At 40.5% G+C, this 15924-nt stretch overlaps 1 protein-coding gene across 1 annotated transcript in view; it reads right to left on the bottom strand.

Annotated features, from left to right (window-relative positions):
* ITPR1 (inositol 1,4,5-trisphosphate receptor type 1) overlaps positions 1 to 15924 on the bottom strand; it is a 248166-nt gene that overhangs the window by 146333 nt on the left and 85909 nt on the right. Inside the window, exons 8-14 of the mRNA XM_045023591.1 lie at positions 15094 to 15177; positions 14853 to 14999; positions 13015 to 13110; positions 7328 to 7482; positions 4770 to 4869; positions 4106 to 4266; positions 145 to 286 (exon numbers count right to left, since the gene is read on the bottom strand). Coding sequence (XP_044879526.1) covers positions 145 to 286; positions 4106 to 4266; positions 4770 to 4869; positions 7328 to 7482; positions 13015 to 13110; positions 14853 to 14999; positions 15094 to 15177 — 885 coding nt within the window. The remainder of the gene's footprint in view (positions 1 to 144; positions 287 to 4105; positions 4267 to 4769; positions 4870 to 7327; positions 7483 to 13014; positions 13111 to 14852; positions 15000 to 15093; positions 15178 to 15924) is intronic.

Here is a 15924-nt window from a genome sequence, read left to right as displayed (position 1 = left end):
GTTTTACACTGACCTACGCTGCCAGAATACTGCTGAAAGCTAGTGAGGCAGAAGTTGCCTTATCCCAACTAACTTGTACTGTTCTGTATTCTGAGAACCTACTCTCTCCTCAGAATCTCTGTCACATGATAAAAACTCTCTTACCTGCTTTAGGATATTTTGCTCTCTCATCAGCTTTTGCCGCTCACGATTTGGTTTAGAAAATACCACTTCAAGCACATCTTGCCCAGAATTAGTTCCACCGGTAACAAAGTAAACCAAATCCTCCAGCAGCTTGGTAACAGACCTATATAAAAACCACAAGTGTCAATACAGAATTGGAACCATCAGTTGTGAAAAGAATTAACAAAGACTGCAATGTTTCAAATGTTATTTTAAGAAGGAGATAACCCAGAAGTAGGAGCATATGAGAGTGGATCAACAGCTAATTGGAAACTAGTTTTCCTGGTTGATGTAGGTTTACAGAGGAAATGGAAATGCCATATCTTTAGTACCCCATACACTGGCTATTGTGTTATTGTACGGCCAGATAAGCAGATGGAGAGCCTCTTAACTCAAATAGAGGTCTACATTTTGGAAGCGTAAGGTCCTTAGTTCTATGTACCAGGCTGCCTGCATTCATTACATGTAGTTACAAATTCTACAGACACTGCAGGAAGTGGAGGGGGTTGCAAGAAGTCACGTGTTCATCCCTCAAAGCAAGTTAGATTAGATGTTCCCACATTCATTTTCCAGACTGTTTCAATATAGGCATGCTATGGACAATTCCTCCCAGCCCTACAATGAATACAGATTCATAGACTTTAAGGCCAGAAGGGACCATAATGATCATCTCTAATCTGACCTCCTGCACTTTGCAGGCCACAGAACCTCACCCACACATTCCTTTAGTAGGTCCATAACCTCTGGCTGAGTTACTGAGTTAAGTCTTTATTTAAAGACTAAGTTACAGAGAATCCACTATTTATTCTCATTTAAACCAGCACGTGACCCATGCCCCATCGTGCAGAGGAAGGTGAAAAAAACCCAGTCTCTCTGCCAAGCTGGCCTGGGGGCAAATTCCTTCCTGACCCCAAATATAGCACATCAGTTAGACCCTGAACATGCCAGACACCTGGGAAAAAGTCCTCCCCCTCTAGTGTCTCATGTCCACAGCTGGGGATATTTCAAATTAGCAGTTGCACATGGGCCATATGCCATTGTAGGCAGTCTCATCCTACACATCCCCCTTTAATAAACTTATCAAGCTCAGTCTTGAAAGAAGTTAGAATTTTTCCCCACAACTACTCCCCTTGAAAGGCTGTTCCAGAACTTCACTCAGTGATTAGAAACCTTTGCCTAATTTCAGATCTAAATGTACAGATGGCCAGTTTATATCCATTTGTTCTTGTGCCAACATTGGCCCTTAACTTAAGTAACTTCTCTCCCTCCCTGGCGCTTATATTTCTGATGTACTTATGGACAGCAATCATATCTCCCCTCAACCTTTGCTTTGTTAGGCTATACAAGCCAAGTTCCCTAAGTTGGTTCTCCATTCCTCTAATCATCCAAGTAGCCCTTCTCACTCCCTGTTCCATTCTGAATTCATCTTTCTTAAACATACATGGAAGATCAGAATTGCACACAGTATTACAGATGAGGTCTCACCAATGCCTTGTATAATGGTAATAACACTTTCTTAGCTTTACTGGAAATACCTCATCTAATGCATCCTAGGATTATATTAGCTTTTTTCCCCCCTGGTCACATCACATTGGTAACTCTTAGTCATCCTGTGATCAACGAATACACCCAGATCTTTCTCCTCCTCTGTCACTTCAAAATGGTAAGTACCCAGTTTATGGTTAGTTCAAATTCTTGTTAGTCTCTAAATGCAAACTATTAAATTTCATCCCATTTTATTACTCCAGTTTTCAAGGTCATCCAAATCTTCTCATATGATATTCTGGTTCTCCTCTGTCTTTGCAATAAATACCAACTTTGCATCAACTGCAAATTTTATTGGCACCGAAAGTGAGAATGCGCTACGGTCATTACTGAAAATGTTAAAGAAGACTGGTCCCAGAATTGATCCTTGAGGAACTACACTAGTAAAATCACTCCAGCCTGATAGTTCACCTTTCAGCATGACTCACTATAGTCTCCCTTTTAACCAGATCCTTACCGACTTTTTAATTCTCATATTAATCCCCATCTTCTCCAATTTACTTTACTGAAATCCAGGAAGATTAGATCAACTGCATTTCATTTACCTACATAATTGGTTATCTTCTCAAAGAAATAGACCAGGTAGGTCTTACTCGATCTACCTTTTGTAAAATCACATTGTATTTTATCACAATTACTGTTTACCTCTATGTCCTTCACTGCTCTCTCTTTCAAAATTTGTTCTAAGACCTTGAATACAGTTGAGGTCTATTGTCTAGTTCCTACGCTCTCAATTCTGAAAAAAAAAAAAAAAAAAAATCAAGGCGAGCTCCAGGGAACACAGATTGAGATCCTCTGATATCACAGAATCATAGAAATGTAAGGTGGAAATCAATCATCAAATCCAGCCCCCCCGAGCTGCACCAGTACCACGTAAACCTACATCTCCCTGACAGATGTTTGTCCAACCTCTTTTTAAAAACATACAATGATGAGGTTTCCATAACCTCCCTTGGAGGCCTATTCCAGAGTGTAACTACCCCTATAGCTGGAAAGTTTTTCTAATATCTAACCTAAATCTTCCTTGCTGCAGATTAAGTTCATTACTTCTTATCCTACCTTCAGTGGACATGGAGAGCAACTGATCACTGTTCTGTTTATAACATCCCTTAATTTATTTGCAGAGTGTTATCAAGTCCCGCCCCCCCCACCCCCAGTCTTCTCTTCACAAGACTAAACATAACCAGCTTTTTTACATTTCCTTCAAAGTCACATTTTCTAAACCTCTTATTTTTTTGGTTCTCTTCTGGAGTATCTCCAATTTGTCCACATATTTCCTAAAATGTGGCGCCCAGAATTGGACACAGTAATCCAGCTGAGGCCTCACTAGTGCTGAGTAGAGAAGGACAATAACCTCCCATTTCTTACACACGAAACTCCTGTTAATAAACCCCAGAATGATATTAGCCTTTTTCGCAATTGTTTCACATTGTTGACTCATTCAATTTATAATTCACTATAACCCCAGATCCTTTTCAGCAGTACTACCATCTAGTCAGTTATTCCCTATTTTGTAGGTGTACATTTGATTTTTCTTCCCTGAGTGAAGTACTTTGCACTAGGCTATTGAATTTCATCTTGTTGAATTCAGACCAATTCTCCAATTTGTCAAGGGCGTTTTGAATTCTAAGCCTGTTTTCCAAAGTTCTTGCAACCCCTCCTAGTTTGGTGTCACCTGCAAATGTTATAATGAAAATACTGAAAGGCATCGAACCCAGGACTGACCCCTGGGGGACCCTACTAGACACACCCTCCCAGTTTGACAGTTTTCAGGTGTAATGAACAGCCGTGGATGGGGTCCACTGCTTTCTATATGCAGAGGTTTTGGTCCATGTGATCTATATTGTGCCTGTTTTCATTGGTGATACTCCCCACAAGTCTAATGTTCATCCCCACTGTGATGGCATGTGGGGGAAGCAGAGTTTTATAGCAGGTAATTAGTAGTTGATAACTACGAGTATGGTCTTTCAACCAGCTGTAAAGCCACCTTATAGTAATTTCATGTAGACCACATCTCCATAGTTTGCTTATGAGACTGTCATGTGGGACTGTGTCAAAAGACTTATTAAAATCAAGATAGATCACATCTATTGCTTCCCTCCAGCCACTAGGCCAATAACCCTGTCAAAGATTTGTTCCTGACAAATCCATGCTGGCTACTCCTTATAATTCCATCATCATCATCCATGTGCTTACAACACGATTTTTAATAATCTGTTCCACTCTCTTTCCAGTTATCAAAGTTAGGCTGACTGGTCTGTATTTCCTGAGGTCCTCTTTGTTCTTTCAATCACAAGGGGAAGAAGAAACTAACTTCAGAATAGGGATTATGACAGATTTACATGAGTAAAGGCAGCAGCCCTATCACTACAAGAGGCTTGCTTCTTGAGTCTCCTACCTTCTTTCGTTCTGGGTGATCGTTCCCTTTTCCAACTTGCCAGCAATGGAACCCAACACCTTGCTTGCATCGTTGGCAAAGTCCAAGTCCCGAACTTCTGCAGGAGAAACTGGTACTATAGCAAAAGCTTCTTTGTCCTCTTTTACTGGAGAGGTACCAATCTAAAACCCAAGGTAATTTTAGTATCACACCAAGATACAAAGGGGCAAAGCAGCAGTAAAGTAACTCGGTAATATTAAGACATGAAAGAAACCACTGTCCTAACAGCTGAGATTAGAAACAGCAGTACAAGATTTTTTGATAGAATATGAAGTTTAAGAACAAAAGACTTCAATGCAAATCTATAGTTCTCCAATTCAAGACTTTTGCAGTCACAATGCAGATGAGACTGCAAAAACATTGCCACAAACACCCATAAGACATGCTGGTCCTGATGATTACATTATATCAAAAACTAAAAAGCCCAATTACTCAACTAACGTTAGTGCTTAACTTTTTCGTTACAATACTCTGTACAGGTCGTCTTCATTAATATTGCACTGTTTGTTATTTGACTGACTTAGCAGAACAATATGCCTCAAGGACTCAGGATTTTTAATACTGAAAGTATTTTTATGAAAACACAGAAGACAAAAGATGGATTTGTTAAAGTTAGAGGACTTACTTTAAGCATCACAGGTTTCTCTTCTTCTTTATCAATTGGGATATTGGTGCTATGAACCCAGGTGTTAGTACACAGGTGTCTAAGCCTGACATAGGAGTTCCTACAACACAGTCAATAATTGTAACAATGAGACAGTTTCCAAGACATGTAATTGACCAGTTATCCTAGGTGTGTACAACTTTCAAGTCGTTGGCAGGAAAGACCAATAGGAGACAGATTATTTTCTGCTAGAAACAGAGTGTCCCATAAATAGAATAAAGCTTTTCAAAGTAGCAACACAGGTTAAAACTCTTCAGTTTGTTCTATATTGTGAACTCAACTCCAAAGCGCATCTATATCTTAACACACTGCAGCTCAACGTCTAACAATTCCTGTGCATAAATGGAAAAGGAAAAGCTACCCAAAAGCAGTACTTATTCTTTGAAAACCATTTGACTACTTACCATGCACAATCTATAACCTGCTCAAGTGTCACAGAAAGTAAATTAGCAGAGTCTTTGTTACAATAAGAAATCGTTCCCATAAAAAAAAAGAAAAGCAGCCACACAGGGTACACTTACCTCACACACACACACACGCATGCACTCTCTATGCCCAATATATTTATTTAATAGTATGAAGCAGCAAAGACTAGAGGCAGGGGCGGCTCTAGACATTTCGCCGCCCCAAGCACAGCGGCATGCCGCGGGGGGCGCTCTGCCGGTCGCCGGTCCCGTGGGACCAGCAGACCCTCAGCAGGCATGCTGCCAAAGGCTGCCTGCCTGCCTGCCGCCCTCCCGGTGCCGGCAAAGCACCCCCCGCGGCATGCCACCCCAAGCACGCGCTTGGCGTCCTGGGGCCTGGAGCCGCCCCTGACTAGAGGACAGTCAGTAGTTCTTTCACCTCAGAAGACATTGGTTTAAATTTCTGTTAGATCAAAAGTTTCCATAAATTTGGTGGTCTCAACCTAATCCACAGCTCAGACCGAAAACCACAACCAGGGGCGTCATGCCAACCTACTGACAGTCCAAGAACTAGGCTAGCAGGGCAAACCAGGAAGAATTAAGCTAGCCTAGCATTGATTTGTGTGTGTAGGAAGCATGCACAGCACCCATGTGCAGTTGTGATTACATGAACAGGTTTTTTTGTTCCCTTTGTTTTGGAGCTGGAATTTCAACTTGGCCACAAAATGCTCAAGCTCCGTTAAGGTGGCTCACTTTTAGTGACTAACACTAATATTCTGCGATAACTTGCAGTAAAACAATCAAGTTCAAGTTTCCTCACACAGCTCAGCAGTGTGATTTCCAGCACAGGTAGGCAGACTTGTGCAAGCGCCTCTTAAACTAGCATGCTAATACCAGCAGTTTGGACATTGTGACACGGGCAGCAGCGTGGGCTAGCCACCTGAGCTCAGACCCCAGGGGATCAGGTTTGGACTCAGGTGGCTAGCCCAAGCCACTGCCTGGGTCACAATGTCCACACTGCTATTTTTAGCGCGCTAACTCAAGAGGAGCTAGCGCGCGTCTGCCTGCCTGTGCTGGGAACCACACCTCCCAGCTGCAGTGTAGACATACTCTTGAAGTTTTATGCCTAAAGGCAGAGTCACATCAATAGTTTTTACACCGTCTCAACAAACTTCCTAGCCAAAGAGACCCTGAAGCCTAACCATAGAAAAAAGTTGACACTGTTTTTAAGTTCCACGTGTCTGTGACAACGGATGACCATCGTGGAATAATTTTATCCCTAGAGTTGGTTCAGAAAGGCTTTACTCCTATTGGTTTCCTCTAGATCTCTGCTTTGCATTTACCACACAAAGTACAGTGCAAAAGAATGGCTACAAAGGAAGTATTAGCCATCACATAACTGCACCTGTACAACTTCTGAAAGCCATACAAGACACTCACTGAAAGGAACTCAATTTAGTTTACTAAATAGGACATGTGGAGTCCATTGTTCTCCAGGGTCAGAATCAATCAATCAGTTTAGACAAAATGCAAAAAAAAATTTTAAAAGCAGCTTACTTGGCCTTTGGAGCATGCAATGTGTCTTAACTAAGTTTGTAATGCATGTAGTGAATAAATAGTGCCATTAAAATGTTTGATTACTAGAAAATAACACTGTTGAGTTTGAGGAGCAATATGCAGAATTCATACACCTAACTCTTTAGCAATATAGATAGAGTGTGAACATGAATTCAGGAGACTTGAGTTCTATCCCTGGCTCTGGCCCTGGCCTGCTGCAGGACCTTGGGTAAATCACTTCTATTCTGTGCCTCAGTTTCCCCCACTGTAATGTGGGGATAATGATTTGCCATCTCCTTTGTAAACTGCTTGGATATGTACTGATGAAGTGCCATGTAACTGCTAGGTATTACTACTATTAATACCTTTAATTAACTTGAAAGAGAAACAAACAGTGAAAAAATTTTCTGTAATCTTAAAAATAAAATGTTAGAGTGTCTGTATCTTTCAACAGCTAGTGGTTCTAGTAGAAACAACATCCAAGGAGAATAGTCAACTCAAACTGGGTACTCCTATAAGCCTGTAAGAAGTGAGAACCTGTTGCATTTAATATCATACCTCGGGACAAGGCTATCTCCCCCTCGCAAAGTGGTGGGGTCCAGTTCAAAGATCGAGGAGATATCGTTTCCTTCAGGTACAGACACCAAAGAGTAAGCCATCTTCTCCTGAGCATTATTCAACCCTCTTCTGGATGCATCCTGGTCAGGATCTGTCTATGGAAAAAATCCAATCAAATGAAGTCAGAAATGCTATCCCAAGAACTGTCAGACCAGCGTGAAAAGCCAAGCATTATATCAATGTGTTTCATAATTTGTGCACACAAATATCAACCTCTCCAAGTGCTGGTACTGGCAGAAGCTCCAGCTGTGCTTTAGGACAGAAATAAAAGTGACAATTAACTGCTTTTGCCAAACACATTTCTTCACTTTGTCTGCTGTTGGTAACTTTTGAGCATCTCTGGGTTATAATGCAATAATTCCTAAGTAATCCTGTGTCTACATCTTTTTACATTAAGTGCCAGAAAATACACTCAAATTGCCAAAACATTCACCTCACAATGCACTGAAAACCCAGATTAGCCTCAGACTCTGCTGCAGATGATCCATGTCTCAGAAGAGCCTGACCCTAGAGACTGCTGCTGAAGTGCTCCAGAAGTCTACTTGATAACTATAACTTTAAATAAATATTTTGTAAGCAGCAAAAATGACTGCTGGCAATTCTATTTCCCAGTCACATTGTCAATATCAACTGTATCTAGTAGATTCCAACAGCAGAAACAGAATTATACTTGTCAGTCACTGACAAAACAAATGAAAGGTAACCAAGAAGATAGCCAGCTGGTAGTTTTCACCTCAGTTCATGGCATTTATGCTTGCACATTCAAATGTGTCCAATGCACAACAAAAAAAACAAGGCAACAATATCTGCTAGCACAATATTAAGTGTTGACCGGGTTAATACTTTCATTAATGAATTCAGCGTTATAAATGCACTGAGACGTGAAATCACCAACACTTGTTAAATGAACAAGAACTTGGATGACTACAGTATAAAGTAGAAACAACAAAGAGTCCTTGTGGCATCTTAGAGACTAACAAATTTATTTAGGCATAAACTTTAGTGGGCTAAAACCCGCTTAGCCCACGAAAGCTTATGCCCAAATAAACTGGTTAGTCTCTAAGGTGCCACAAGGACTCCTCGTTATTTTTGCTAATACAGACTAACACGGCTATCACTCTGAAAAGTATAAAGTAGCAAAGTCAGAAAAACTGAAGCTCAAGGGGGAAAAAAATTATTATATATATGAGGAAAAGCTGTGGTTCGCTCTTCCTTTAAGATCTTTCTTGGGGACATCAGCAGGAATCTCCAATCAACAAGGTAAAGATGTTAGCCAAGACTTTCAAAACTCAGGGACAAGTGGAGTAATCAACAACTCCTATGAACTTCAGTGGGAAATGCTGGGATCTCAGTACCGGCGAACATCAGGCCACTTAGTCAGAGACCTCAACAGTGAGTTAGGAGCCTAAACTTAAAATAATCTATTTTTGAAAATCTGAGCTTGAGGAATTGAAAGAGCTAGGATTGTATGAAAGCTACAGAACGTTTACAGTGTTACACATGTACTTCAGGATATTCTGTGATTATTAGTAGCACGTGAACTTGGCTACCAAGTGGAGATACTTACAGTTTTGATTTGTCATTCAGTAATAGGACGGTAAATATATGGACTAGACATGCAAATTGGTGATTCACATTTAAAAAAATATGCAGCTATATACTCAGTCTGTTTGGAAACTATCAGTTGAGACTCCATCTACTCTACACTTGTACTGAATTCTCAAAACCTTCATTTGTCTTCACCAAACCTCTTGTTGATCTCCAAACATAGCAGATGCTGAAAGTTCATACACTTCAATCTTTCTGGCACCTGAGGTAATATATTAGCCAATTCTAGAGATTATGGCAAAGCTACAAACCAGGGTGCAGCAAACAATAGGCAATAGAAAGTGAGAGATCTTAGATAAGATTGTTACATCCCTGCAGAACTAAAGTTTCACCTACAAAAGCATAATTGCAAAATTCATACAATGGATCCCTTGTAATGTTGAAGGGTGCAGTTTGGGACATATTATTCATGCTCATTCAAATCAAACCTCTGCACTGATCATTAATTGAGGGATAAGGAAAGAAAGCCAGGGCAGATACTGTGCAGAAAAACTTGCAGTCTTGAGAATGGTTTAGGCCTGAATAAAGTTACTGTACCCAAATAAGGTTAGGTTGCTAATACCATCTCTAAGTTAAAGGAGTTTAAACTATATTTGTATGTTAGAAAGAGATTATATGCTCGTCATTTGTTTCTGGCAGGGGTAGGCAACCTATGGCACATGAGCCAAAGGTGGTACGTGAGTTGATTTTCAGTGGCACTCACACTGCCCAGGTCCTGGCCACCGGTCTGAGGGTCTCTGCATTTTAATTTAATTTTAAATGAAGCTTCTTAAACAAACATTTTTAAAACCTTATTTACTTTACATACAACTATAGTTTAATTATATATTATAGACTTATAGAAAGAGACCTTTTAAAAACGTTAACATTTATTACTGGCACGCGAAACCTTAAATTAGAGTGAATAAATGAAGACTTGGCACACCACTTCTGAAAGGTTGCCGACCCCTGGTTTATGGTCTATTTTCGCCACCTGGTGGTGAAGAGGTATAAGCAGAAAACCAGAAACCACTTATCAGATTTTACTCCAAGATTCCATCAACACCTGAGCTCATTTTGGAGTGAGGGACCTGTGTGTAACAACAGTGTTAAAAATGAAAGTCTTTTCTGATTTCCAAAGAGGTACTAGAAACCATTAGTGTTTACCTGGAAAGTTAAGTTATAAGTTGGTTTTCACTATTCAGAATATGTACTAAATAGTGTTGCCAGGAGGTCAGCATTTGCTACAAAGCAGTACAGGAAAATGAATTATAACAGAAAATAACTGGAGTAACTTTTGGGTATCTCGTGGCAAATGTTGGCTTTTAAATAGCTACCACTTTAGATGACTTTCATATATAAACAAGGTGACAAGGCAACTAATATTCCTACAAAGAAACTTTGAGCTTTTCTCACTTCCATGATCAAGATACATTCTTCTCTTCAAGGATACAAGCTTTTCTTCATTGTTTCTAAACAAAGCTATCTTCCCTTATGCCAGACATTGATCAGGAAATAGAGGTTATGGCATCATAAGCCTACAGTCTCATCCAAATGAAAAATACAATCCACAATGGAAAGGGCTGTTTTAGTTATACCTGCTGTCACCAATAAAGTTTTGATTTGAAAATACAATGGCCGTAAAGTATGCCTCCTTCCCTAGTCACATCAATAGGAGGCTTCTGGTAATTCATACTCTACAAAGTAAATCAAACAGCATCTTGAACAAGTGTGATGTAACTCCACAGCATTTATTGGAAAGGACATCACACTCGCGTTTACTGGTAATTCAAAACAATAAACAAACAAAACAATGACATCAAAACTGCCCACTGGTTGGGCACAGTTCTTGTTTTATAGCCTCATTATTTATCACAGCTTTCCTATGATAATTTAACATATGAGAAATTGTTCCTTAGAGATAACTTTCATTTGTGAAATAAACCATTTCATTTGGCCCCCGGGACAAAGACAGCATTCAGGACATTTGGTATCAGATCTCATCTTGAGAAACTTGCTCTTCAGACTTGGAGAAAGAAAATGCATCAAAGAGGTGAAGAGTTCAGCCTTCTGAGAAATGATTCAGATGCTATTCTGATAGGAGCTACTTAAGAATCAAGATACCTAGAAGTGCACAGCTCTTCAACATCCTCTAAAGCCTACTACACCAATCTTCAGTACTCAGTCTCAGGATAGAGCACTGCATGCAATACCTTCCATCTATGCTTAATTTCGACTTTCTTTAGTAGCAGAAATGCCTTGTATCATTTGTTCACTTGCCAATCAGATACCAGGGCCTGAGTCAACCCTCCCTTATCAGGGGCAAAACTGTACTCTTGCCTATACTTACTGAGGACTGACACTCCTGGCCATCTTCCTCATAGTCAGGGTTTACCTGATGAAACACAACCACAGGCAAGTCAACAGTTTAGTTTTCCACCCCCAACCCCGGTATAAAATTCCTCGAGGAGATTGAGCTTATTCTGTAGCAGATGCACCTTTTTCTACAGAAATACACAATGTTGGGTTCTTCAGTCTAGCAGACAAAAGTACAACAAGATCCAATGGCTGGAAGTTTAAGGTAGACACATTCAGACTGCAGATAATGCAGACATTTTTAACGGTGAAGGTAATTAACCACTGGAACAATTTATTAAAGGTTACGGTGGACTAACAGTGACAATTTTTTAACCAAGATTGTATGTTTTTCTAGGAATGATTTTCAGGAAGTTCTGTAGCCTGTGTTATACAGGAGATCAGACTAGATTACCCCAGTGGTCCCTTCAGGCCTCAGAATCTATAAACACATATACAATGCAATCAACTTTTAAAAAACAAAAACAGACACAAACAAACCAGGAACAGAATCCTGTTGTATAGCCAGGAACAGAATTAAGCAATCAGCAAACTTGCAAAAGAGACTCAACTAGGATATAACTAAAGCTGGGAAGAAAGGAAATTTTGTGAAAATTGTGTACAGCTTTGAAATTTTGAAATCACAATTAAATTTCAAAACATTTCAACCAGATTTAGAAGTTGCTACAAGTTGGGAAAAATCTTGATCATGTCATCATTTGAAATGTTCCTTTGATAAAAAACTATTTTTGCCATAATATGCACGAATTCACCAATTTCTCCCATTGTACCTTTGCATGAGTGAGTCTCCATGTTTTCACATCTGATTAACCAGCCCATGATTTGCTAAGCAACCTCTATAATCCGCTGGTCCTGTTAGTAGCATTTTGCCAAGTACAAAATGAATCAAGTATTTTGGAATCTGCTTACTAGAAAAGCATAAAGCAGGATTATTTCAACTGAACTCATGCATTCACCAGGATGGGCTATATTGCCTTTCTTCACTCCAACCTCCCTGGCATAGCCCCAGCATCTTATTTTTACAAATACGCTTGTCTTCATTTACACATTTCAAGAAACAGAGTCAAGCTAGTTTCAGTGAGTATTCACAGCTATTAACAGTTCACCTTCCAAAATGCTTGGATAGGTAAATGCTCATGACAATTCCTAGAAGGCTTCTATAACTCTTAGTTTCTCTTTTATGAACAATTCTATGTTCTGTTTGGAAATCAACAAATCCAGACGATCCAACAATGCGTTTAATTTATTCCCCTCAAAACGTAGCAACAGGTTCTCCAGCCATTCACAGTACAATTCACTCTCCCACTAATGAGCTCATCTTGATTTTAATTGTTTACATAAAATCGTGTCATTTATTGTCTACTCTTTTTAACAAAAAGAAGTCACCACCTATCCTGAACAAAAAGGGTAGAGACACATGGTCATTCTTGTAGTGCAGTGTTTTTTCCAAGCATCTTTCAAGAAAATATCTTGTTTCATGGGTCTGGCACTTTGATACTACCTACTCTTGCATAATTTCATCCTTAGTGATACTAATCCTACATAGCAATCGTTCACTAATCTGTTTTCAATCCTCAGTTAGGCAACCACAGTTTTTTGGGAAGGGATAAAGTAAGACAGCAGGAGAAGAGGCAGAGTTTATGGGTCCTTCCCAGGGTACTTACCTCTGCTGCTAAGTAGTGTCCAGTAGCAAGATGTTTGAACCGGAAAAGGCTATTCCAATATCCTGCACCACCTCGACAAGGGTCATGTTGCACCACCTGGAGAGAAAGAGAGGGGCCATATTCTGAATTTCAGTGGCTTGCTCCTCAAGTGAGTACTGAGGTACTTCACTTTCAATCATGTAAGAACACAAGAACGGCCATACTAGGTCAGACCAAAGGTTCATCTAGCCCAGTATCCTGTCTTCCAACAGTGGCCAATGCCGGATGCCCCAGAGGGAATTAACAGAACAGATAATCATCAAGCAATCCATCTCCTCTTGCCCATTCCCAGCTTCTGGCTAACAGATGCTAGGAACACCATCACACATTAGCAGAATGTGACGGAGCTCAGAAAAAAAAAAAAAGATACCATTTACCAGTCAGGTATGGTGGCCACCACCTAGGATGCATCCCAAATGGGCATGTCCAACACAGCCACTGGTGCACACCTGGATTTTTAAAGTTCTACTTTCACGGCTATCTCCAAGTGGCTGGATTTGTTGGCTAACAAACTGACGATGGTTTGGCTAACAAACTGACGATGGTTTGGCTAACAAACTGACGATGGTTTTGTGCTCTATGTTGAGCCTCCTGAGAATGAGGACAAAGGGCTAATGGGATATACTGGCAGAAAGGTAGTAAAAGGAGGTTTTTTTGGAAGCTTGTATTGGGTTGAACCAGAAGAACTGAACAAGCTTACTAAAAGTCAGGCAAGATTCTCTTGTTTTCCCTGATAGTCACTTTAGTCTCAAGAGAGAAAAAAAAAAACAGAGTAGAATTGTTTCAAACTTAACAGCGTTTTCCCAAAGAAGGGAGTTTTCTAGATCTCCGTATTAATGCTCACGCTCCTCCCAAGAAAAAGTATGGAACTAGGACTCTAGACATGTTCCCAGCTGGAGCACAGCTGAAAGAATCTTTGAATTAAGTGGCTGCACTGCTGGGAAAAATAACTGTCCTCCACTCAGAGGGACTTGTAGTGTTCACACAGGCAGGCTGCATGTCATTTAAAGTTACATTTTAAAACAAAAAAATTATCGTAAGCATATGTATCTGTTTCCAGAACCTAAACATCTCAAAGTTTTGTTTGTTTGTTTAATAGGTGAAACGTTGGCCAAGACACTGAAGTCATCCTTCTTTCTCTCTCTTTTTTAAATTAAGATGCTAATGAGATGGTTTGATTCCACAGAGACAGAGACTAACAAACAGGTTTAATCTCCCATCAGAAGAGGTTATGTGTACCTACAGTATTCCACACTGGACATGGATGTGTTCAGCACATACAGCAAGGCAGTAGAAATAATTAGTACTTTGTTAGAATAGGAATGGTGTCCCTAGCCTTTGTTTGTCAGAGGGTGGAGATGGACAGCAGGAGAGAGATCACTTCATCATTACCTGTTAGATTCACTCCCTCTGGGGCATCTGGCATTGGACACTGTCAGTAGACAAGATACTGGGCTGGACTGACCTTTGGTCTGATTCAGTATGGCCAATCTTATGTTCTTATGAGTAAATAAGGCATTTATTGACACACCTCTCATTCTTTTTTTCTACATTGCCAGGAACTGGTAGTTGGAAAGCACCTTGCTGCAGTGTTAAAAAGTCAAAACCATGTTTTTATATTGTTTAAAAAAAAAATGCAGACATGCTGGTAACAATGGCATTTTTTGGTCTTGAAACTTCAAAACCTGGAAAGAAGTCTTACTTAAAAAAAAAAAAAATCTTGTGGAGCAAGGTTTTAAATAAAAGCACCAATTGTTACAATAAATCCACTTGTACAGCCTCAGAGATGCTGTCCTTACCTCGACTTCCCACAGTGCTTTTGAACTAGTTGCAGAAGTGGCCGACTGTCTCCCCGTAGTTCTCAGGAAGACATGCTGCTTCTTTCTGTGCTCATCGCAAGTCAGAAACTTCTCCTGCTCCGCATGAAACAACCTTACCACATCTCCCTGTCAAAGCCAAGACAGAATGATCAACACGAACTAGACAATACAGACATCATACTATTAAAAAGCCAGCAGCAAGACGAGTTTCCAAACTTACCCCTTTTAAAATATCATCTTTGTTATCGCTCCATTTCATGAAAAGGACTATTTTCCAGCTCGTGTTGCAGTTCACAGAGTTGACCTAGAACAAAGACTAGTCACACTAGGAGTATGATAAAACACTGCCAAGTGATGCCCTTTTCTTTACAGTGGAAAGAGAATCTGAACAGCATACTGCAATCCCTGTTTATTACTGCATGAAATGAAACACCAATCCAGAAAGCCTGTGGCCTGCACTCAACGCTGCGGTAGAGAACTTCTTACGTGGATACCTCATCTGGCTATGTCAAGAATAGAGCTGGGTGACACTTTTCAGACAAATAATTTATTCAGCAAAAAAGGCAGTCTTGACTGACCCAAAACTATTCATAAATCTGACACCAATTAACCAAATTATTTTGACCGGGGGGGGGGAGGGGGGGGGAAGAGAACAAAAAAATCAGGCTAGAATCACAGAAACAAAGGAAGTGGCTGTGGTTCTCCCCTTGTAAACCTTTAGCTCACTGTCTAGGACACTTCCCTGGGATGTAGGAGACCCAGGTTCAAATTCTCACTCTGGAGCAGTGAATTGAACCTTAATCTCTCCTTTCCCAGTTGAGTGGTTTAACGACCAGACCATAGGCCAGTGGTCCCCAAATTTATCCTCTCACATTCACCTCCCCCTTACCAATAGTAGAATGTGGCCATGTCCACACACCCCCGCCCCCCAGCCTGGGAGCCAAGAACAGGGGGTCGTAGGCTGAGGGCAGGGGCCCAAGCCCAGAGCAGCGCTGCAGCCAGGGCAGGGGCTGGGGGCAGAGTGAGGCTGGTGGCACTACCTCCCTGTCCC

The sequence above is a fragment of the Mauremys mutica genome, chromosome 7 (genome assembly GCF_020497125.1).
Source record: "Mauremys mutica isolate MM-2020 ecotype Southern chromosome 7, ASM2049712v1, whole genome shotgun sequence".
Lineage (NCBI taxonomy): Eukaryota > Metazoa > Chordata > Testudines > Geoemydidae > Mauremys > Mauremys mutica.
The sequence above is the reverse complement of the archived record's forward strand: the minus strand, read 5'-3'. Positions and strand labels throughout refer to the sequence as shown.